General features: G+C 37.8%; 1 protein-coding gene across 1 annotated transcript in view; it reads right to left on the bottom strand.

Annotated features, from left to right (window-relative positions):
• Dis3l2 (DIS3 like 3'-5' exoribonuclease 2) overlaps nt 1-23,305 on the bottom strand; it is a 356,804-nt gene that overhangs the window by 217,278 nt on the left and 116,221 nt on the right. Inside the window, 1 exon segment of the mRNA XM_047544162.1 lies at nt 15,040-15,274. Coding sequence (XP_047400118.1) covers nt 15,040-15,274 — 235 coding nt within the window.

The following is a 23,305-nucleotide window of genomic DNA, read 5'->3' as shown; positions in this document are numbered from 1 at the left end:
CTTTGTTTATTTAGCATTACTGAAAACCATGGAGAGTTTTCTATTGTAAAATGTTAAATAAATAAGATCAGTTCTTAATGATGTCCTTTTATATCCAGACGAGGGCAGCTATCAGTTTCCTCTCCCAATCCAGAGCCACATGGCCCAGTTTTTATGCAATAGGTTGAGCCAGAATCCTCAACAGCTTTTTGAAAATCTCTACAGATTACAGCCATCATTACTCCAAGTCTATCAATCAAGCAATGATTTCCCTTGGCATGCTACTGCATGACTTGAAAAGCCTCGCCAATAGTTCTCAAAGGAGGGTGGGAATTACACAGAGCAATCCAAAGAGGAATCAGTGCCAACAAGATGAATCTGTAGGCACATGTAATTCTGCAAAGTGGCAACAAAAGGGTTCTTAACAAAGAAACAAATACACACAACTTTAAGTCAAACACCAAGTGCAAAAAAAGGTTTTATTATTAACTGAATAAACCTGGAACATGCCAACCAGAAGGAGGAAAAAGGAAGTGCTTCTTGACTGGGCCTTCCCTTCCTGGAGTCTGACGGCCTGAAGGCCTGAATCTAACTTCACAGCCAGTCAGCCTCTGAATTCCAGGAAGAATGAAGTGAGGATGCCCTGGCAGAGCCGACTCACAGGGTTCTGGACACATGTTCAACAAATATCAAATCCAACTTTTCCAGTCCACTGTTAACCAAATAACGATGAAAACAAAGGAGAGAGGGGTCTTCCCTAAATAAAGTCTGACTTTAAGTAGCTATGAGAATTAGTCTTTTTAAATGAAAATAATCTTCAATCACCTGATACCCACTGAAGGAGAGACTCTACTCCTTGAGAACACTCACACTCCGTCTTTTTCATACATCTTTCTTCTAGGTCTTGTACAAAGCTCTTAAAATCTTCACCACAATCAGCTCCCAAATGTCTACCTCTGCCCCTGAACTTCCAAATCTCCAAGTAAGATTTCACCTCAGGCAATTGTGATCGTAATCCATCTACTTGACAACCTCGCTGATGTCCCACAGCTTTGATTAGTAATATTCAGAAGGATGACCCTCACCATCCCTCCTATGGGTCTATACTTCTATTGCCAATTACCTACTGGTTGTCACGATCAGATTGTTCCTACTAAACTCAAGTTCAATATATGACCAGAACCTGCATTCACAGTCTTTCTCATCCTAAGTATTTCTTTTTCACTTAAGAACATCAGCACCCATGCAGTTCCTAAGCTAGAAATCATGTCACACTCATTCTTGAATTCGTCTCTGAGTCTCATGTCTGATCTGCCATTGAACTCTGTCAATGATGTGTGCACAATCCTGCTTGGGTTCTATTCTCAGAGATATAAAATAGTGCAGTGTCCAAAAATGAAAATCTTGGAGCAGAGAAGAAAAGTGATGTGTCCAAGTTCATACAGAAAGCAAGCAGCGAGTAGAACCCAAGCCCACTCACATTGCCTTTCGCCACACAGCTCTCTCCCTCAGCTACAAGATTCATCCGCTGGGATGCCTATCAGAGGCACAAATTCCTTAGAGAAAACATGAAACCTGTCAGGACCTTTGTATCTGCTTGGGTATTCTTGGTTGCAGTGATAGAAAATTCAATTCAAACTGGCTTACTGAGCAAAAGTGACTCACTGGCTCATATAATTGGAAGTCTAAGGCTAGGAAGGCTTCAGAGTCAGTTGATCCAGGGCTCTCATAGCTGTAGGGGCCCAGATTCCTCACTCTTCCACTACCTAACAAGTCATATGATAGCTGCCAACAGTAATTAGGGATAAAGGCTTCTTTACATGCATCCATTAGGGAACTACGTCCAGAATTCCAAGTGGGATTCACCCTGATTGGACTGCTTAGGTCCAGAGTCTTTGGGAAGAGGCAATGGTATAAAGCTGCAAAGTCAAAAAAAGAAAGAAAGAAAAAGAAAAGTGGCTAACCACATATAGTTATTTAAAATAAAATAAAATACAATTTTAAGCACAGTCACATGTAGCTAGTGGCTATAGTACTGGATAATACAGATTAGAACATTCCCATTGCTGCAGAAAGTCCTATTGGCATAAGGCAACTAAGTATGCCAAGAAATTTATATATGGCAATGAAGACCCAGCTCAGTTGCTGGGGTCACCTTCACCCAAAGTTCAAGAAATCTGAGGAAGTAGCAGATATCCAATGCAAATCAGGGTAAACACAGGGAAGGGAAAAGCGGAAACAGACTATAGACAGACGTGAACCAAGCCAAACACATTCTTGCAAAAAAAAAAAAAAATTTTTTTTAATTGAAAAGGCATGAGTTACCCTTTTTAAAATATAACCTACTAGAGAAATTGTCTGCTGTTGTTATGGGTACAGGTATTTTTCTTCTATGAACTCTCTACCTTCCTGTGGGGCACTGGACAAAATACTTCCTCAGAGTCTCAGTTCCCTTGTTGGTAAGACAAAAGGGACTTCTTAAGCACAGCAACACTATTTTTTAACAGATTTTTTAAATTATTCATTTTTTCCTAGGATCTCACATTTTGAAAGTATTTTTAGGAACAACTGCATCTATAATAAATTTTCTATCATTTTTTATAATCAAAACCACATAACTGTTCTTTAGAGCTTCTGATCAGCAAGAAAAGTCAGTGTTATCACAGTTGAATGATATTATTTGCAACAAAAGGAATTTAAACTCACACTGCATTCTAACTAAAGGCAAATTTACCTTTTTCATCCAGTGTTATGATCTATCTTCAAAGAACATAAAGTGCTCCACAAGGAGCCACTAGGGATCAAGCATCACATGCCAGTAAGAGCACATGATCTTGCTGGGCCCATGCAGTGGGTAATGATTTCGATGGCAATGTAATATAATATATAAACAGATGTGACCCTGAGTTCATTCATACCTTGTTGCTAGCATGGACTGGCCTGACCTAGAACAAACCAGAGCAGAAGACCGGGGGAACAGTCCAAGGATAACTGCAGTCTAGTGAGTACAGGAAGGGAAATAAGGAGAAAATGATGGCATCACCCAGAAATTGTTCTTCCCTCTTCACTGCTTGTAATCCCAAGAAGAGAGGACTACACATCATCAGGGAGCCAGGTGTGAAGCTAAAGGTACAGAGCAAGCAGGAGGGTCAGGAGCGCCATACTGGAAAGGGAGCTACAAGAGTCCAGGACTGGATGACTCCAGAGACCTCCAGTCTTCACTGGCCTAAGAGGATGACAGACACGCTAGTGACAGACATGCTGAAGGGCTATCTAGGAGCCCCTATTTCCAGATAACAAAACAAACAAGGTTTGTGAGGGATATTTCCCTTGAAGTTTCTACTCCAATACTTTTGTGCTAAAAGTGCTAGAAGACAGTTGATAGGCACGTCTACTCCCAGGGGCTGAGAGGGCTAGTGGGACAGAGCACATTCTATCAAAGATATTATTTGTAAATGCTAGAAAAATGTTCTGCAACCCAAGTTCCCAGGTCTGCTGCTGTATCAAGGAGAAACAGGCAAACAGACAGGAATGACTCCAGGAGAAAATTTTAAAAAAAGGAAGGAAAGGAGAACAGAAGTAGAAAGGACAAGCCTGAAAAAGAGCTGAAAAGAAAGCTCCAGTTACATTTCAATAAAGAACAGATGTAATAATTATTATTATTTCAAGATTTCTTATGCTTCATTGTGATTTCCCATTTCTTTTAACCCTCTCTACTAATCAAGTATTTAATACACCCCTAAAGAAAATCTCATTAAAAAACCCTTGCATTCTTTAAAAAGCTACCCAAAATTACCATGTGACCCAGCAATTCTACTCCTTTGTATATAGGTATAGAAAGAATTGAAAAAAGACAAAGACTCTTATACTGATGTCTACTTCAGCATGATTCACTACTCAACATCCCAAAAGGTGGAAACAACTCAACTGTTCATCAGCATGGGTGGATACACAAAATGTGGTATATGCCAGATAATGGACTACCACTCCCCCACAAACAGGAATGGCATTTGGATACATGTTACAACACCTCGACCTTGAAAACAACGTGGTAAGTGAAATAAACCTGACACAAAAAGACAAACAGTGTGTGATTTCACTTACACATAATATCTGGAATAGACTAAATTGTATAGAGAGGAAATAGATTGTGGTTATCAGGGAATGGACGCAAGGGGAAACAGCTGCTTAATGGTTATAACTTGTTTGGGACTACAGTAGTGATGACTGCACAACACAGGGAACTGTAACTGATGTCACTAAATTGTACCACCTAAAAAGGTTTAATGGCAAATTTTATGCCATCTATATTTTACCACAATAATAAGAATTTTTTAACTCACAATGTTTTGTTATATTTATTCCTCTTTAGAGAGGATAAATATCCGGGTGGCAAAAGAAGAGAACATGTAGGTCTTTGTCCCCCAACAATCCCTTAAGGAACTCTTAGAATACATGGATCCCTCAAAGAACCAACTCAATGCCAATGATTCCTGAAACTATAGCTCAAACCTCAGTCATGAACTTCCATCTGCACTCCCAATTGCACATGACCACATCAGACTTATCACATTTAAAAGAAAGTCTTCAGTACTAAAAGGTAAAAGCAGATGTTACTTAGGAGAAGTAAAAATAATCAAATTTGTATTAAAATTAGACAAGTCACAAGCTACTATAAAACAAATGAGAGAGAAACTGAAAAGGGCTGGGGCTGGGGCTGGGGCTGGGGTTCAGTGGTGGAGCACTTGCCTAGCACGTGTGAAGCACTGGGTTCAATCCTCACATCACATCAAAATAAACAAATAAAACAAAAGGCATGCTGTCCATCTACAACTACAAAAAAAAAAAAAAAAGATATGATCACAGATGCAGAGGAAATTAAACAACTGAAGATATTCTGTACAAGTCACTTCTAATACATTACAATATGTAAAGTGCATAATTTTTCCTGGAACACATAAATCATTAAAATTAATACAAGAAGAGAAAGAAACTCAACAGAAGTTAACAGTCCTTAGACAATGAGAAAGCTGCCAACTAAAAAACACAATCCTAGCCCATGCTTCAAAAATTAGTTCTTTAAGTGCTTCGAAGACTGAGAATACTCAATTCTCAATTCTATTTTAACTATTCCAAAGCAAGAAGACTCCCTAATTACTCTTGTAAAGTTAATAGAGCCTAATATCAAAACAAAGATAGCACAAAAAACTACAGACCAATCACATTTTTTTATAAATTCAAAAATCATAAATAAGTTAGTAGCAAACCCAACTGAGGTACACATTAAAATATGTTACAAACCAAATGAGGATCATGGTCATATGAGGGATAGAAATATTATTCAATACTAGACACCATCATATTATCAAGTCAAAGAGTTTAACAGCATCTTGGAACCGGTTCAAAGGCACAGCAGAGTGGGGAAACTCCAACCTTCACTTCCCTCCCAGGCTCTTTCCACAGCCCAGGGTGCCACTGACTGAATGTGTGCTCTGTGTCAGGTAAAAGGAAGAGTGAGTAAAATACCTGCAGACATTCTACAGCAGAAAGAAGATCATCAAGTAAGTGTAGGGAAAAATTATAATCGTAACAGGAAAAATAAAATTATATAGAGCTAGATTATCAATGCACTACTTCAAATAGACTGGAATGGGAAGGTTTGTGTATAAAATAAATGATGACATTATAAGACAGTATGATATATATGGCCTCATTCTGTTTGGTTTTCACAATATATTCATAAAAATAATCTTTTGCCAATATTTAAGGTTTCATTATTTTCCCCAAGAATTTCTCTTAACCTACTGTTATTCAAATAATTTAAAAATCTTTACTCAATATTTTCTTTACTGACACTATATATAATACACTGGGGTTTTTGTTTGGTTGGTTCTCGGGACTAAACTACTGAGAGTTAAGTTTTTTTTTTGGTTGTGGGACACTTTACGACTGAGCTAAGTCCCCAGTCCTGTTTTTTGGAGACAGGGTCTTGCTAGGTTGCTGAAGACCTCACTAAGTTCCTCAGGCTGGCCTCAAACATGTGATCCTCCTTTCTCAGTCTCCTGAGTCAAAGTGCACCACCACACCAGGCCATACATTGCATTTTTTTTTAAATCTTTGAGATTTCTAGCGTTATTGTTTATTTTGTTAAATATTTTCTACTTGGTTCTAAAACTCAGTTCAGGAGCTTGAAAATGGCTTCGTCCATTTGAGCTTTGCTTTTTTTTTTTTTTTATTTTTATTGTAAACAAATGGGATACATGTTGTTTCTGTTTGTACATGGAGTAACAGCATACCATTTGCATAATCACACATTTACATAGGGTAATGATGTTTGATTCATTGTTATTTTTTCCTTCCCCCCCACTCCTCCCACCCCTCTCTTCCCTCTATACAGTCCCTCCCCTTCCTCCATTCTTGACCCTCTCCCACTCCCCATTATGTGTCATCATCCGCTTATCAGTGAGATCATTCGTCCTTTGGTTTTTTTGAGATTGGCTTATCTCACTTGGCATGATATTCTCCAATTTCATCCATTTGTCTGCAAATGCCATAAGTTTATTATTCTTTATAGCTGAGTAATATTCCATTGTACATATATACCACAGTTTCTTTATCCATTCATCAATTGAAGGGCATCTAGGTTGGTTCCATAGTCTGGCTATTGTGAATTAAGCAGCTATGAACATTGATGTGGCTGTATCTCTGTAGTATGCTGATTTTAAGTCCTTTGGGTATAGGCCAAGGAGAGGGATAGCTGGGTCAAATGGTGGTTCCATTCCAAGTTTTCTAAGGAATCTCCACACTGCTTTCCAGAGTGGCTGCACTAATTTGCAGACCCACCAGCAACATACATTGCATTTTTAATGGGAAATAAAACTATGACTCATTGAATAAAAGTAATTACTAGAAAAAAATTCTCTACTGAAAATAGTAGCCCTAACCATGCGAGTTTTGAACAATAAGCAGGAATGCTTTTATACTTTAAAGTGCTCTGAAGTCAAAGACTTAGGATGAGCAGTGCCAGTTCTTGGACCTACACCCAAACTGAAGGGCTTGGCAATGCTTCTCTTTCAGTAATGCCGTGGCATTTTCTCACCTCGTTTTTTTATATTTTGAAGATTTTTAAATATACTGAAAATCTGAAAGTGACATAACATGCACTGATTCACCAAATGTCAACATTTTGTGACATTTGCCAGCATTTTCTCTCAATTCATACATGCACACAAGCATGCACACAGGCACATAGTTTTGTTTCTTCTTTCTGAACTAAAAAATTTAAAAACACGGTCAAGACAACATACTTCACCCCAAACACTTTAGCCAGATTCTCCTAAGCATAAGGACATTCTCCTATATATCTGTAATTTATTCTCACACTTAAGAATATTAACAGTAATTGCAAAATATCATTTAACATTCCATTTAAAATTAAATTCCCTTAGTAAAAATCACCATAATTCTTCCTCATTGCAGGACTTCATCAAGGTTTATACATTAATTCTGGTTATATCCTTTTGGGCTTTCTTCCCCTAAAATAGCTGCCCTTGCTTTTTGTTTTTCGTGACATTGGATTTATCTTATTATTCTTCCCCTAGCATCATTTAACTTGTTCCAGTTTCCTTATGTTTCCAGTATACGGAACAAGTAAGAGGCTTGATTGAGGTAGAACATTTTGGTACGAATGTTTTACATATGATGTTATATAATAATACACCCTATCAGAAGGTACAAAACGTCAGGTCGTTCTACTATTAGTGATGCTAAGCTTGACCACATGGTTAAAGAGGTGACCACCAAATCTGCCCACTAAAAAAGGATATTTTGCCCAGTGTAATTAATTAGCAAGACAACTGTGGCATGATACTTTGACTCCATTTGAATATCTTACTCCCCATAAGCCTGCATCCTAACCTTCCTGGTTTTTAGTATCCACTGATGATCTTAGGTTGATTCAACAGTTACTCTGTGGACTGGACACTATGAAATGTTTAACCTGTGCTATGCACACTGCTTACCAGGAAAGAGAGCATAACGATTAAGAGGACAAGTCTGGGACTAGTCCTAAGGCAGCTCAACCTGGCTACACAGTAGGATCCTTGGAACTCTGGAGAACTTTCTTTCAAAATACCAATGCTAAACCCTATCATAGATCAACTAGAATTAGAATCCATGGGATGGCATCCAGGCATTAATAGTTTTAAAAAGCTAATAGGGGACTCTAAGGTGTCCTTGCCAACTGTGTAACTTTTCTGTATCTTGGGAATAAAAACTACTAGTTTTTATCTGTGCTACATACTATCAATATTCCTAAAATGGACAGTGGGTACTATAAGGATTAACTAATTAAACAGAATGAGGAATAATGACAAAGTCCTTAGGGCCTAATACACAGCAAATGCTCAATATTAGTAATCAACATGCATGTAAATATTTACCAAAATATATCCATGAGAGTATGCATGCAAATAAAAACATATCTGGGTATATTCTAAAATACATATATGTACCTGACAAAACAACTTCAAAATATATCAAACTAGAGTTGATAAAACTGCATAAAATAAAACTAAGTAAAAATTCTGGACACAGATTTTTGAACATCCATCTCAGAACTTAGAGATTAAGTATATAAAATAAATAGTTCTCAAGAAGCTAAGGCAGGAAGATCACAAGTTCAAAGGCAACCTGTACAACATAGCAAGACCCTAAAAATAAAAAAATAAACAAAGAAAAGCTTATGAAAGGAAGAACAATTAGTAAGTTTTCATATACACAGACACACACACATCGTTCTTTCAAAGAACACAGAAGATATTTAGAAATATTGGCCATGTAATAGACTATAAAGGATCAATAAATTATCAAGAAGTAACAGACCATTTTTATCATAACATAATAAAACATTAAAAAAAGATTAGCAAAAAAAATTACAAATTAAATAGCCTCAATAAACAATTAGCCTAGTTATGTCATAAAGGATATTGAATATTTAAATATTTTACACATCAAACATTTAAGTGCAACATTTAATTGTGATATTTAAGTGTTATTTATATATTAATTTGTATTTATTATTAAGTATTATTATTGTATATTAACTTGATATTAATATTAATAAATACTTTCATATATAAGTATTAAACATTTATTTAAAACTGAAAAATAAAAATGCCATATATCACGATCTGTGGAATATAACTAAAGATGTATTTAGAAGGATGTCTATAGCTTTAAAAATGTAATTAGAAAACAAGAAAAGTTAAATAGGCTAAGTATTCAACTCAAGATGCTGGGAAAAGGGCAAAAAGAGCAAAGCTCCCCCAAACTAGGAATTAAATAATAAAAGAGCAAATACTGATGATATAGAGAATACCAATAATAAAGAAAGAAAAATAACACAGTCAAAAAAATTTGTTCTTTGTAAAGATTAATAAGATGGAACTTTGACAAGCAAGAGTTAGCAAAAATTTAAAAAGAGTGAGAGGAGAAAAAAACACTAGTACAGAATGAAACAGGCTGCAAAAGGACCAACACAAAGGAAATTTTTTAAACAATAAAAGAATATTAAAGAACAGTAGGACTACCTATATGCTAATAAATTTGAATGAATTCTCATTAAAGTATGCCGAAATCGGCACAAGAAGACATATAAAACTTGAACAGATCAATTAGTGTGAGACAGATTAAAACAGCAAAGATCTTGCCTCCTGCAAAACAGCAGGTGCAGATTGTTTTACAATGTGTTTTACCAAATTTTAAGGAACAGCTAATTCCTGTTTTATACAAACTGTTCTAGAAAAATAGGGACATCAAAAACTGATGTTATGGCTTAGATATGGGGTATCCCTCAAAAGCTCATATGTGAGATTTAGAGGTGAAATGATTAGGTTATGAGAACCTAAACTTAATTGATGGATTAATCCACTGATACGGATTAACTAGGTAGTAACTGTAGGCAGGCAGGATGTGGCTGGAGGAAGTAGATCACAGGGGGGTACCTTTAGGGTTTATATTTTATCCCTGGTGAGAGGAGCTCTCTGCCAAGTCCTTAGCTGTTTTCCTCTGTCCTGCCTTTCCACCACATTTCCACTCACAGTGGGCCCAGAGCACTGGAGTAGGCCATCTGAAACCACGTGTGCCAAATAAGTTCTTCCTCTACATTGTTCTTGTCACGTCTTTTGGTCACAGCGATGAAAAAGGTCACTAAGACAACAGACGAGGCTATTTCATGAAGCTATTATAATCTTGGTTCTAAATACCAAAAGAAAATTTGAGATTCATTCTAATGTGACACAAAACTCCCATACTCCAAAGCACATTAAGTGAATCAAATAGTGTAATTAAAACATAGTACATCAGGATTCAGTGGGATTTCTTTTAGGAATTCAAGGATGGTTCAGCATCAGAAAGAGAGGAAAAGAAACCAGGTGATAATCTCAATCAAGAGTAAGCTTACATCATGAAGTTTATCAAAAGGCACACTATGGACTTAATGAAATATTACATGGGAAACGATCCTAAGACGTAAAAATGGGAAAACGGAAAAACATGTAAATGTATGATTGATTTTGTCACTTCAAAATTAAATTTTTTTGTTCTGTGACAGATACTGCAAAGGTAATAGACAAATGATTGATTGACAGAATAGGAGAAAATATCTGTTATATCTAAACTGAAACAGTTTATTACAGAAAAAAAGATATGAAATTTCTGCAAATCAACAAGAGACAGTAACCCTGACAGAACAGTGAGAAAATGATATGACAAGGCAATTTATAGAACTTACTTTTAATCACAGAAATTTGAAAATTGGATAATCCTACTTTTCAGCAGGGGTGTGATGATATAAACAGTCTCATGCATTGCTAGTGGGAGTGGAAACTGTGAAATCATTCTGGGGTGGATCAAAGCCTCAAATGATGAATAGCACCTCTGTCTTGCTTTGTCTTCTGTGCATATATTTCCTTGGAGACTTCATAGGCTGGTCTGGCATAAGACTGGGTTTTAGGATATTATAGGTTCTGACCATCCATCTCTACCTGATATGACTGTATTCACTACCTAGTGTAAAAGACAGGGAGGCAAAAACCCCACTATAGTCATCTCTTTAGTAGGAATCTGGACAAGGCTTTGCTTTTTTTTTTTAAGTCAGATTTTTAAAGACTGGCACAAAACAATGGTCCAAAATTGTGGCTGATGGGAAACTGCTAGATATTTAATTTTTAATATACTTACTAAAACAAATATGATTGTCTTCTAGTTGTACTAATCATCATTATACAAGATGGAGAGCTAGCAAAAGCAGAAATTTAGCTCTTAGAAAGAAAAATTCAGCTCTAAGATTGAAAAGACAATCTGGATAAGGGGTTCCTGAGGTTTCAATAACCCCTAAGTATTACACTGCAATAATCACATGACTCTGCTTTTCTCAAAGGGGAATAAGGAAAGAGAACCTAAAGAAAGCTAGACACTAAAAGAACCTCTCTTAGAGGACGATCTTAAGGGAGGAAAAAAAGGGGTTTTCCTGATTCCCAGTGGTGTCTTTGGCAGGCCCTGACAGAAGTGGTAAGAGCTGGATTCGAATCTCAGGGGGGATTAAGAATTCCACATGAAGCCTCCTCTCCAGAAAACAGTGGAGGCTGCCAGAAGATAGAAATGGAAGAGTCATCAACCTCACACTTCAAACCTATGCTCACTCATCAGGTACTGGTAGAGGCTTGTCTCTACATCAGAAAACTGAGAAAGATCTCTGGCAAGCCCTACTGGAATAGGGGCAGAAAATGTACATCACAGCCTGATGATGTCATGCTCACAAGATTCAGAGACCAAAATCATTCTTATGATTACTGGTGATGAAAGATGCAGAGGTTTTGTATCATTTGGCTATGATGATTTTTATCCTTTGGAACCCGCAAACCAGGAAAGTTTTACCCAAACAATTTTGAAGGCACTGATGCATTTGATATCAGGTGAATCTGGGTTGTCCCCAGGCTTTATAAATAAATAGCAGATTTCTATGTTAACAACAAAGCTGGTGCTTGCAGGTGGCAAAAGCTCAGTTTCAAGAGGCTGTGGGCCTGGACTTTCAAGAGGGCCCAGGCCTTCAGTTCATTTGCCTAGTGGCTAAGGATGATGTGTAGTCCTGCTCCCTCCCTAAAGGAAACTCCTGTGTGGATCTGAGAAGCTCAGGGAACTTTCCTCTTAACACAATGACAGATACTTTCTGCAGGGGTTTTAGTGGGGCTATGTGCCCACACTAAAGAATCTGATGCTAATTATAAAGATAGAAAAGTTTCCTGGGCAAATAGGAGGAACTCATGCGTATACATGCAGCATGTAACATTTGCTTTGGGTAAAGATACATGATATTAAAACAATAACAACAACAACAACAAAAAAAAAAACAACGCTTCTGAACACAAGCATAAACTAGGCTTAATAATACATTTGCAAGTACAATACAAAGCAAAGAACTTTTCTAGAAGTCTAAGGAAAAGTTTATAGTATTCTTAAGGTTATGGTTTGTTTCAATAACAAATTTCAAAACCTTAAATGGTGCAAAAAGTACCAACATCCTAACTGTAACCAGATTTTATAATATTCTGAGCAAGAGAAGTTGGTTAAAATACCCTTAAAAACACAGTGATTTTTAAAAGAGCAAATTGCTATTTTCCTAAATATCAAGAGGGCAAGAAATGAGAAACAGCCATGTGGTTTCACAAACTCTCTATTTAGAGGCTAACAAGAAAAAGAAATCTGTACCAGATACTGAGTGAAGGCGGTTCCCTTGGTCAGTGCTACTAAGGAAGCAATATAAATAACAGTGGGTAGGAAGAAATGTACAAAGAGTAAGGAAAAAAACACGAATCCAGTGGACTTGGAAAGCACTCAGTGATTACTTACCTGTCAGAGGAGGAGAGTTATAACACAAAGCACATCAAAAAGGGGTCTGTTGGTCTGGAGCTGTGGCTCAGTGATACAGCACTTGCCTAGCATGTGTGAGGCACTGGGTTTGATTCTCAGCACAACATATAAAGAAGTAAATAAATAAATGTCGATTGACAAGTAAAAAAAAAAAAAATTAAGAATTAAAAAAAAAAAAAAGAACAAGTCTGGCACCAGAGTTTCCCAAAGGGCAAAGTGAACTGTTGGCACCCGACCCAGGCATCAATCCTGCTCTCACTTCCATTCATCGGTATTTTCTCACCTTTGCGTTTGTACCAACTGTTAATAAGAAACTAAGGTGAATCTTATTCACTGAACTTGGAGCCCAGAGGAAAAAGAGGCTGCTGAGATCTGTCAGGCCCAACCACCAGGGTTAGGCTCTCACAAAGTAGCTTAAAGCCAAACACTCAATGCATTTTAAAGTATTTCTTTGCCTGGCTCTGTCCTGTGATTCTCTCTCTTCTTGGCGATCTTACTGAAGAAGAATTTGGCTATTTATGGTCCTGATTACTCTCCTCTTTTCTCATTAAAAAGACAAGAGAACTGATGCTGTCATGATAATACCCATGCACCTTAAGAGTAGCATAGTATTTGACCATTTTTAAAGAAGAAAGGAGAAACATTGGAAGAATTAAATTTCAAGGAATTTAGTATCCAAATGAAATGGCCTGAGTCCTGAACAGTGAAACCACTAATTATCTAAGCAAAAACAAGAGGAACTGTTACAAAACAAGAGGAATATGGATGTCCTCAAGTCAGTGGACCTGGGGTGACAGGTAGGTAGCAGTGACAGAGGAAGCAGTAGCTTCTTCTTTCAAAAAGAACTTTGAAGTTGGAAAGTCAATTTGAATGAGTAGCACTTGCCACCAAAAAGCACACATGCTTTCAGAACATGCTCCCTGGCCCAGTTCACTACCGCATGAGCAATGGAGAAAAACAGGGTCATCCTTTACAGTCAGTTCCTGAAATCACCTGGAGCTTGCTCACCAGTTCCTATCACAAGTTGTCTACTGAATATCCTCCTTTAGTAATCTTCTGGCATTCCTGCTAGCCTTTCATGGGGACTGTGCCAGAGACTTCTGTCTGATAACAAAGCTCATCATCTAGTCAGCCAGGCCAGGTCAGTATTGCTCAATCTTCTCCATTTCAGAGTACACATAAATGTCAATCTGATTAGAAAATACACTCCTCTACTTAGAGTCTCTTTTTTTTTTTTTTTTTTTTTAATATTTTTCAGATGTTAATATACCTTTATTTTATTCATTTATTTATATGTGGTGCTGAGAATTTAACCCAGTGCCTCACACATGCTAGGCAAGCACTCTACCACTAAGCCACAACCCCAGCCCTACTTAGAGCCTCTTAAAAACCTATATAGGTTGGAATACTCAACTTGTCAATGTGACTTGCTTTTAAGTTCCCTAGAGTAGACAGGGACTTTGGGCACAACTCTTGACCCATGTGTTTGCAACTGCTTTTTTCTGCATCCAGAGAATCCATAGCTTAGATGTTAATCAAAGAAAATGAGAATGGTTTTGTTAAAGGTTTAGAATCAAAATGTTTCCTAAAGACAATCTGCTGATAAAATTTAGGATGATCTATGCCTACCACAAATGACAAATAATTTTTAAAGGTACTGAAAAATCCTACTAAAGTCCTTTTCATAAGAATTTTAAGGCTGGTTTAATTCTGGCTAGGGATGCAGTTCAATAGCAAAGTGCTTGCCTAGTATGTACAAGGCCCTGGGTTCAATAATCCCACAAAATAGACAGGAAGCGGGAGGAGGAGGTAGAAGAGGGGGAGAAAGGAAGAAATGAATTGTAATTCTCTTCACAATGACCACAAGGTGGAAAATGTGAAGGTAACTACTAACACAACTCAAAGTCCATGAGGAGCATGGCCACAATGACCACTGCTCACACAAACTGCTGGGCACTACAGTGCCCTTTCTCATAACCAGCAGCTGAAAACCTGTCAGAGATCTACAAGCTGCCACGGGTCAGTCACTGGGAATATACCAACTGTGCTGGATGACTCTGTGGCAGAGAGAGAATTCCAATATTTAATCATTCACCAAAACAAAATGTCAGGCACTAGTCCAGGGCTTACCCTTGTCCTGAGTGCGAACCGAAAGTTTCTTAACACCATCAATCAGCATATTTTGTGTGTCACCATGTCCATCTTCTGAATCACTGTCACCAAACTGAGCCTCTATAATGACGTCAGGACTGTCATTATAGCCTTTCAGGGACTGCTGCGGGAGGTGGTGTCCACAGAGCTCTTCAGGGAGATCAGACTCGTAGGTAGCTTCTGTTTCTTTGTCACTGATCTCCGGTTTAATTACCTGAAGAAAACAGAAAAACTCTGCTATATCACTGAAGTAGGTTTTTCTTTTCTAAAGCAAAAAACTATACATTCAGAAGCTGACAGAATTAGACATTCACCATACAGAGCTCTTATTTCCCAGATTTACAAACTACCATACAAGATAATCCATCCAGCAATGCCAGGTTGATACTCAGTTCTTCAAGATGACCCAAATTAAGGACATAACTACTTATCACTCTTCTGATCTACATTTTCATCCCTTCTCACCCAAAAGCCTTGAATACCACAAAGTACCATGCTGCTTCCTAAGAGTTCATCCTATAGAAGAAATCGACATGTTCAAGCAATGATGAGAGAACTCAACAAAGAATGTGACTTACATTCCCAAGTGAAACCATTAGGATACAAGATGAGGGGGATAAAATTAAATTTGAACAAGAGTTTATAAAATGTTCCCATTATAATATGAAGTCTTATTTCTCCATTTTGAGGCTCAAATCAACATATAAAGCACTCAGACTGATGCAATTTACACTATGGAAGAAGCAAGTAAGAAGAAAAAAATCCAGACACTAATTTAATGGGTTTGTCACATAAAAGTCACATAACGGCACTCTTAGACATTTATGGGCACTACATTAAAATAAACTAGGTGTCAGTCACTAAAAACAACTACAACTCTGTGTAAATTCATTGACATTAGCAAAAAAGGCAGCATCATTGGAATTTTGATGGAAATGTACTAAATCTGTATAGCGCTTTTGATAGTATGTCCATTTTGAAAATATTAATTCTGCCTATCCAAGAACATGGGAGATTTTTCCATCTTCTAAGGTCTTCCTCAATTTCTTTCTATAGTTTTCTTCCTGTTAAGGAAGTCTGATCCTAAGCCAACAAGGTGAAGATTTGGACCTACTTTTTCTTCTATAAGATGCAGGGTCTCTGGTCTGATTTCAAGGTCCTTGATCCATTGTGAGTTGAGTTTTGTGCAGGGTGAGAGATAGGGGTTTAGTTTCATTCTGTTGCATATGGATTTCCAGTTTTCCCAGCACCATTCGTTGAAGAGGCTATCTTTTCTCCATTGCATATTTTTGGCACCTTTGTCTAGTACGAGAAAAATGTAATTTGGGTTTGTGTCCATGTCCTCTATTGTGTACCATATTGATCTACCTGTCTATTTTGGTGCCAATACCATGCCGTTTTTGTTAATGTTGCTTTGTAGTATAGTTGAAGTTCTGGTATTGCAATATCCCCTGTTTCATTCTTCCTCCTAAGGATTTTTTTAGCTATTCTGGGTTTCTTGTTCTTCCAGATGAATTTCATGATTGTTTGCTCTATTTCTGTAAGGTACATCATTGGAATTTTAATTGGAATTGCACTGAATCTGTATAGCACTTTTGGTAGTATGGCCATTTTGACAATATTAATTCTGCCTATCCAAGAACATGGGAGATCTTTCCATCTTCTAAGGTCTTCCTCAATTTCTTTCTTCAGTGTTTTGTAGTTTTCATTGTAGAGATCTTTTACCTCTTTGGTTAGATTGATGCCCAAGTATTTTATTTTGTTTTTTTGAGGCTATTGCAAATTGTTTTCCTCATTTCCCTTTCAGCTGTTTTGTCGCTTGCGTATAAAAATGCTTTAGATTTATGCGTGTTGATTTTATAGCCTACTATTTTGCTGAATTCATTAATGAGGTCTAGAAGTTTTCTGGAGGAGTTTTTTGGATTCTCTAAATATAGAATCAAGTCATCAGCAAATAGTGACAGCTTAAGTTCCTCTTTTCCTATTCGAATCCCTTTAATTTCTTTAGTCTGCCTAATTGCTCTGGCTAGAGTTTCGAGGACAATGTTCAACAGAAGTGGTGAAAGAGGACATCCCTGTCTTGTTCCCATTTTTAAAGGAAATGGTTTCAGTTTTTCTCCATTAAGAATGATGCTGGCCATGGGCTTAGTATAAATAGCCTTTACAATGTTCAGGTATGTTCCTACTACCTCTATTTTTTCTAGTGTTTTGAGCACGAAGGGGTGTTGTATTTTGTCGAATGCTTTCTCTGCATCAATTGAAATAACCATATGATTCTTATCCTTAAGTCTATTGACATGATGGATTATGTTTATTGATTTACGAATGTTGAACCATCCTTGCATTCCAGGGATGAACCCCACTTGATCGTGGTGCACGATTTTCTTAATATGGTTTTGGATACGGTTTGCCAATATTTTGTTAAGGATCTTTGCATCTATATTCATCAAGGATATTGGTCTAAAATTTTCTTTCCTTGATGTGTCTTTGCCTGCTTTGGGTATGAGGGAGATATTAGCTTCATAGAATGAGTTTGGTAGGGTACCCTCTTTTTCTATTTCCTGGAATACTTTGAGAAGTACTGAAATGAGATCTTCTTTGAAGGTCTTGTAGAACTTGGCTAAGAATCCGTCTGGTCCTGGGCTTTTCTTGGATGGTAGATTTTTAATGGCTTCTTCTATTTCATTGCTTGATATTGATCTGTTTAAATTGTGTATGTCCTCCTGGTTCAGTTTGGGAGGAGCATATGTCTCTAGAAATTTGTTAATGTCTTCAGTAGATTCTATTTTGTTGGAATACAGATTTTCAAAGTAGCTTCTCATTATGTTCTGTATCTCAGTGGTGTCTGTCATGACATTTCCTTTTTCATCATGAATTTTAGTAATTTGAGTCTTTTCTCTCCTTCTCTTTGTTAGTGTGGCTAAGGGTTTGTCTATTTTCTTTACTTTCTCAAAAAACCAACTTTTTGTTGTGTCAATTTTTTGAATTGTTTCTTTTGTTTCAATTTCATTGATTTCAGCTCTGAGTTTAATTATTTCCTGTCTTCTACTATTTTGCTGTTAATCTGTTCTTTTTTTTCTAGGGCTTTGAGCTGTAATGTTAGGTCATTTAGTCGTTGACTTTTCATTCTTTTCTGGAATGTGCTCCATGCAATGAATTTTCCTCTTAGTACCACTTTCATAGTGTCCCAGAGATTTTGAAATGTTGTATCGTCATTCTCATTGACCTCTAAGAATTTTTTTTAACTCCTCCCTGATGTTTTCTGTTATCCATTTTTCATTCAATAGCTATTATTTAGTCTCCAGGTGTTGGAGTAATTTCTGTTTTTTATTTTGTCATTGATTTCTACTCTCGGTTCATTATGATCTGATAGAACACAAGGCAGTATCTCTTTTTTTGCATTTCCTAAGGGCTGCTTTGTGGCATAACATATGGTCTATTTTCGAGAAGGTTCCATGTGCTGCTGAGAAGAAAGTGAATCTGCTCGTTGATGGATGGAATATTCTATATATGTCTATGAAGTCTAGGTTATTGATTGTGTTATTGAGTTCTGATTCCTTTGTTCGATTTTTGTTTGGAAGATCTATCTAGTGGTGACAGTGGTGTGTTAAAGTCGCCCAGAATTACTGTGTTGTGGTCTATGTGATTCCTGAAATTGAGAAGGATTTGTTTGATGTACAGGGATGCACCATTGTTTGGGGCATAAATATTTACTACCGTTATGTCCTGATTTATGGTTCCCTTAAGCAGTATGAAATGTCCTTCTTTATCCCTTCTGACTAACTTTGGCTTGAAATCCACTTTACCTGATATAAGGATGGAAACCCCCACTTTTTTACTGAGTCCATGTGCATGGTAGGTTTTTTCCCATCCTTTCACCTTTAGTCTGTGGATGTCTTTTTCTATGAGATGAGTCTCTTGCAGGCAGCATATTGTTAGGTCTTTCTTTTTAATCCATTCTGCCAGTCTATGTCTTTTGATTGATGAGTTTAGGCCATTAACGTTCAGGGTTATTATTGAGATATGATTTGTATTCCCAGTCATTTGGCTTATTTTTGGTTTTTAAGTTGGCTTGGTTTTTCCTTTGAGTGGTTTTTCTCTAAGGTAGTTCCTCCCTTTGCTGCTGACCTACATTGTTGTTTTTCATTTCCTCCTCATGGAATATTTTGTTGAGAACATTCTGTAGCGCAGGCTTTCTATTTGTAAAATTCTTTTAACTTTTGTTGATCATGGAAGGATTTTATTTCATCTTCAAATCTGAAGGTTAGTTTTGCTGGGTACAGGATTCTTGGTTGGCAATCATGTTCTTTCAGAGCTTGAAATATGTTGGTTCAGGCCCTTCTAGCTTTTAGAGTCTGGGTTGAGAAGTCGGCTGCTATCCGTATTGGTCTCCCCCTATATGTAATCTGCTGCTTTTCTCTCGCGGCCTTCAAAATCCTATCGTTATTTTGAATGTTAGGCATTTTCATTATAATGTGCCTTGGTGTGGATCTATTTTGATTTTGTGCATTTGGTGTCCTGTAAGCCTCTTGTATTTGATTTTCCATTTCATTCTTCAGGCTTGGGAAATTTTCTGATATTATTTCATTGAATAGGTTGTTCATTCCTTTGGTTTGTATCTCTGTGCCTTCCTCAATCCCAATAATTCTTAAATTTGGTCTTTTCATGATGTCCCATAGTTCTTGGAGATTCTGTTCATGATTTCTTACCATCTTCTCTGTTTGGGCAACTTTATTTTCAAGATTAAATATTTTGTCTTCATTGTCTTGAGGTTCTGTCTTCCAAGTGGTCTAGTCTTTTGTGATGCTTTCCATTGAGTTTTTTATTTGGTTTATTGTTTCCTTCATTTCAAGGATTTCCATTTGGTTTTTTTGAGAATCTCTATCTCTTTGTTAAAATGATCTTTTGCTTCCTGCAGGTACTCTTTCAGCTTATTGGTATTATCATTCATTGCCTGCATTTGCTCTCTTATCTCATCCTTTGCTTCGCGAATCATCCTAATCATGTATAATCTGAAGTCCTTTTCTGACATTTCTTCTAACATACTATCATTGGATTCTATTAATATAGAATCTATATTTGTTTGGATCATTTTCTTCCCTTGTTTTTTCATGTTGTTCATGTATCTTCCCCTCTAGCAGTGCAGGTCTGGGGTATTGCAGATTTCCCCCTATAGGCTTATAGTGGCCCTATAGGTTTCCAAAACCCTTTCTTTAAGGGGAGATCAATATTAGCAGTGCCCAATTCAGACACTATGCAATCCTAGACCAAATAGCCCCTGACAATGAGCTTCAAGTCTCCAGCAGGTGTCTCAGGATGGGATTTGCCCCACCTAAAGATCGGAGCTACTGCCAGGATTATCCAAGATGGCCACTCTGGCTTCGAAATGTGTTGGCAAATGGGAAGCTGCAGCTCAGGGTGTGGATGTGGTCAGCTGGAGGTCCTGGAGGTGGGATGCAGTTGGTCAGGCAGGGATCCTAGACGTCCAGTGTGTTTGGTATGGTTGTGGGATCCTGGAGGCCGGGTGCAATCAGTCAGTCTGGGGTCCCGGTGATAGGGCGCAGTCAGTTGGTCTAGGGGTCCTGGCGGCAGGGAGCAGTCAGTCGATGTGAGGGCCCCAGAGGCAGGGAGTGATCGGTCGGGCTGAGGGATCCTGGAGACAGAGCTCAATCAGTCCGGTCAGGGGTCCTAGGAGGCCTGGCTGTTGTCTCAAAATGGCGGCAGCCACGTGTAATCAAATCTGCAGGTACTGTGACAGAGAACTTCCAGGCAACAGCAGGCAGCTGGTGCTCCACTGGCGGTCAGTGATCAGTTTGCTGACTGTTGTCGGATGATCAGGAGGTGAACCTCGTGTGCTGGGTGATGGATAGGTGTAAGGCAGGTGATGGACAGGCGAGAGGCAGGCAAATGGTGGATGATAGGCGCCTGACAGTGAGCAATCTGCATTCAAAAAAGGCGTCGATACGCTGGCAGACTGCAGGTGATCACAGCTAACAAATGGGGTAAACACCAGGGAATCGATACACAGCAAAAACTGCCTCACCAAGAAACAGATATCCTCTGCTTGAAACCGGAGTTACGGAGCAACAAGGAACACAGCCTCCCTCTAGTCCGCCATCTTGGATCCCCAAAGTACGCCTTTTAATTAAAAAAAATTTTTAAACCTTTTTTTCCTAGTCTTGGAAAGTATTTAATGAAATTTTTCTTTGTCCTTTTGCTATGTTTTGACTCTTGTCAGATTCATTCATTCATTCACTCATTTATTCTCTCTAGAAGAAGCTTAGAAACAAACAAGACTCCTTTCCTTTGCTAGTTACGGGGGGGAGGCTCAACAGGTTAGGACAGCCACCTACAAAAAGAAAAATACTCCCTCAGGTCCCAAGAACACACACAAGTGAAGCCACAAGCAGGGCCCTGCATTCACACAATGAGAAAACCAGCTTTCCTTTCTTCTTCTGCTTTGCATGCGTCCTACGTTTCATACCTGACCCAAAACACATTATTTAGAAAACAGATAATTATTTTATGTATTTTTCATTGGTACATTATAGTTATACATAATGGTGGGATTTGTTGTTACATATGCTTGCACTCATACAACATAATAGTCTAATAATTTAGCTAATCTCATCCCCCAGTATTTTCCCTTTCCATTCCCTCCTCCCTCCTCTGGTCCCTTTCTTCTATTCTACTGATCTCCCTTCAATTTTCATGAGATTCCCCTACCTTTCTTTTCCTTTCACCTCTCTAGTTTCTACTTATGAGAGAAAGCGAATGACCCTTGACTTTCTGAGTTTGGCTTATTTGAGAATTAGACATAATAAGAAAATAGAATTTAACAACAAATTATGGAAGAAAACAATTTTCATATTAATCAACGGATTCATTCAACTTGCTTAAAAGTGCATGGCAAATTCAATAATATTTAGAACCATCTGCCCCTGATCATCCTCAAAGAATCCAGTCAATCATGGCCTACGTGAGAGCAGCCCATGTCTACAGCATGAAGGCTTCAGCCTGATTACTTGATTTGTTTTGTTATGGTTTAGATATGAAGTGTCCCCCAAAAGCTCACAAGTGAGACATTGCAAGAAAGTTCAGAGGTGAAATGATTGTGTTATGAGAACCTTACCCTAATCAGTGCATTAATCCACTTAATGGATTAACTGGGTGGTAGCTGCCATGATGCTCTCTCTGCCTCACCCCAGGTCCAAAGCAATGGAGTCAGCAGCCCGGGGACTAAGACCTCTTGAAACTGAGAGCCCCCCAAAAAACTTTTACTCCTCCATGTTCAGGTCTTTTTTGGTCACAGTGGTGGAAAAGGTGACTGAAACAGTCCTATAATATCTTCACACATAGCTCTATCTCAACAACAACAAAAAGGAGTTGGGGGTAAAATAAACAATGACAACAACAAAATGACTAACATGGTAGAGTTGGACTAGCAAGTAAAATACAGTCTCTGCTGCTCTATGCACACACACACACATTTTTCTTTTCTTTTAGGGGAGTCTCTCTATGGTGCCCAAGCTGATCCTGAACTCCTAAACTCAAGCTATCCTTCATCTAAGCTTCCCAAGAGCTGGAACTACGGGTGCACACCAACATACCCAGTTCCCTATAAAAGTTAGGAAAAGGGCCCAGGCCTTCAGTTTCTATTATGTATTTATTTCTGCCACTTTAGTATGGTTCCAACAAACCACTGGGAAAACAGAATTCTGACTTTATACAATTTGAAGGCTGAACAACAAAAAGCAGACTTTGTATGTATGTGCATAAGTGTGTGGGGATGCGCAGATACACCCACACAGAATTCCTTAAGCACCATGATTCTTGTTAAAAAGTGCTCCTTGTTAAAAAATTATGCTTTGGTTCATGCATACAAAGTCCAAGGAACAGTCAATGGAAAGAGGAGATAAGTGAAGAACAATAAGCAGAGTACAGTAAACTTAACCATATAGCACATTTTAAAACCAGCACACTTGTGACTTTGCGACAATCTCCATGGTTTCAATTACCCATGCTCAAGAATTTGTATTTTAGGCACTAAATTCACGTTTGAGTTACTAAAGCAAAAAATGCTATATGGTAACAGGACTTCTAAATCAATTCACTCAAATCTGTGCCACTAAAATATAAATTAATGTTGCATTTAAAAGTATTTTCATTCTTGTTTTTTGACCCAGGGTTCATAATAATAGAACAAAAGGCATAAGGAAATCATCATGAGGTCACAAGACACAAA

The sequence above is a fragment of the Sciurus carolinensis genome, chromosome 3, assembly GCF_902686445.1.
Source record: "Sciurus carolinensis chromosome 3, mSciCar1.2, whole genome shotgun sequence".
Taxonomy (NCBI): Eukaryota; Metazoa; Chordata; class Mammalia; order Rodentia; family Sciuridae; genus Sciurus; species Sciurus carolinensis.
Note: the sequence above shows the minus strand (reverse complement) of the source record. Positions and strands in the feature narration are given on the sequence as shown.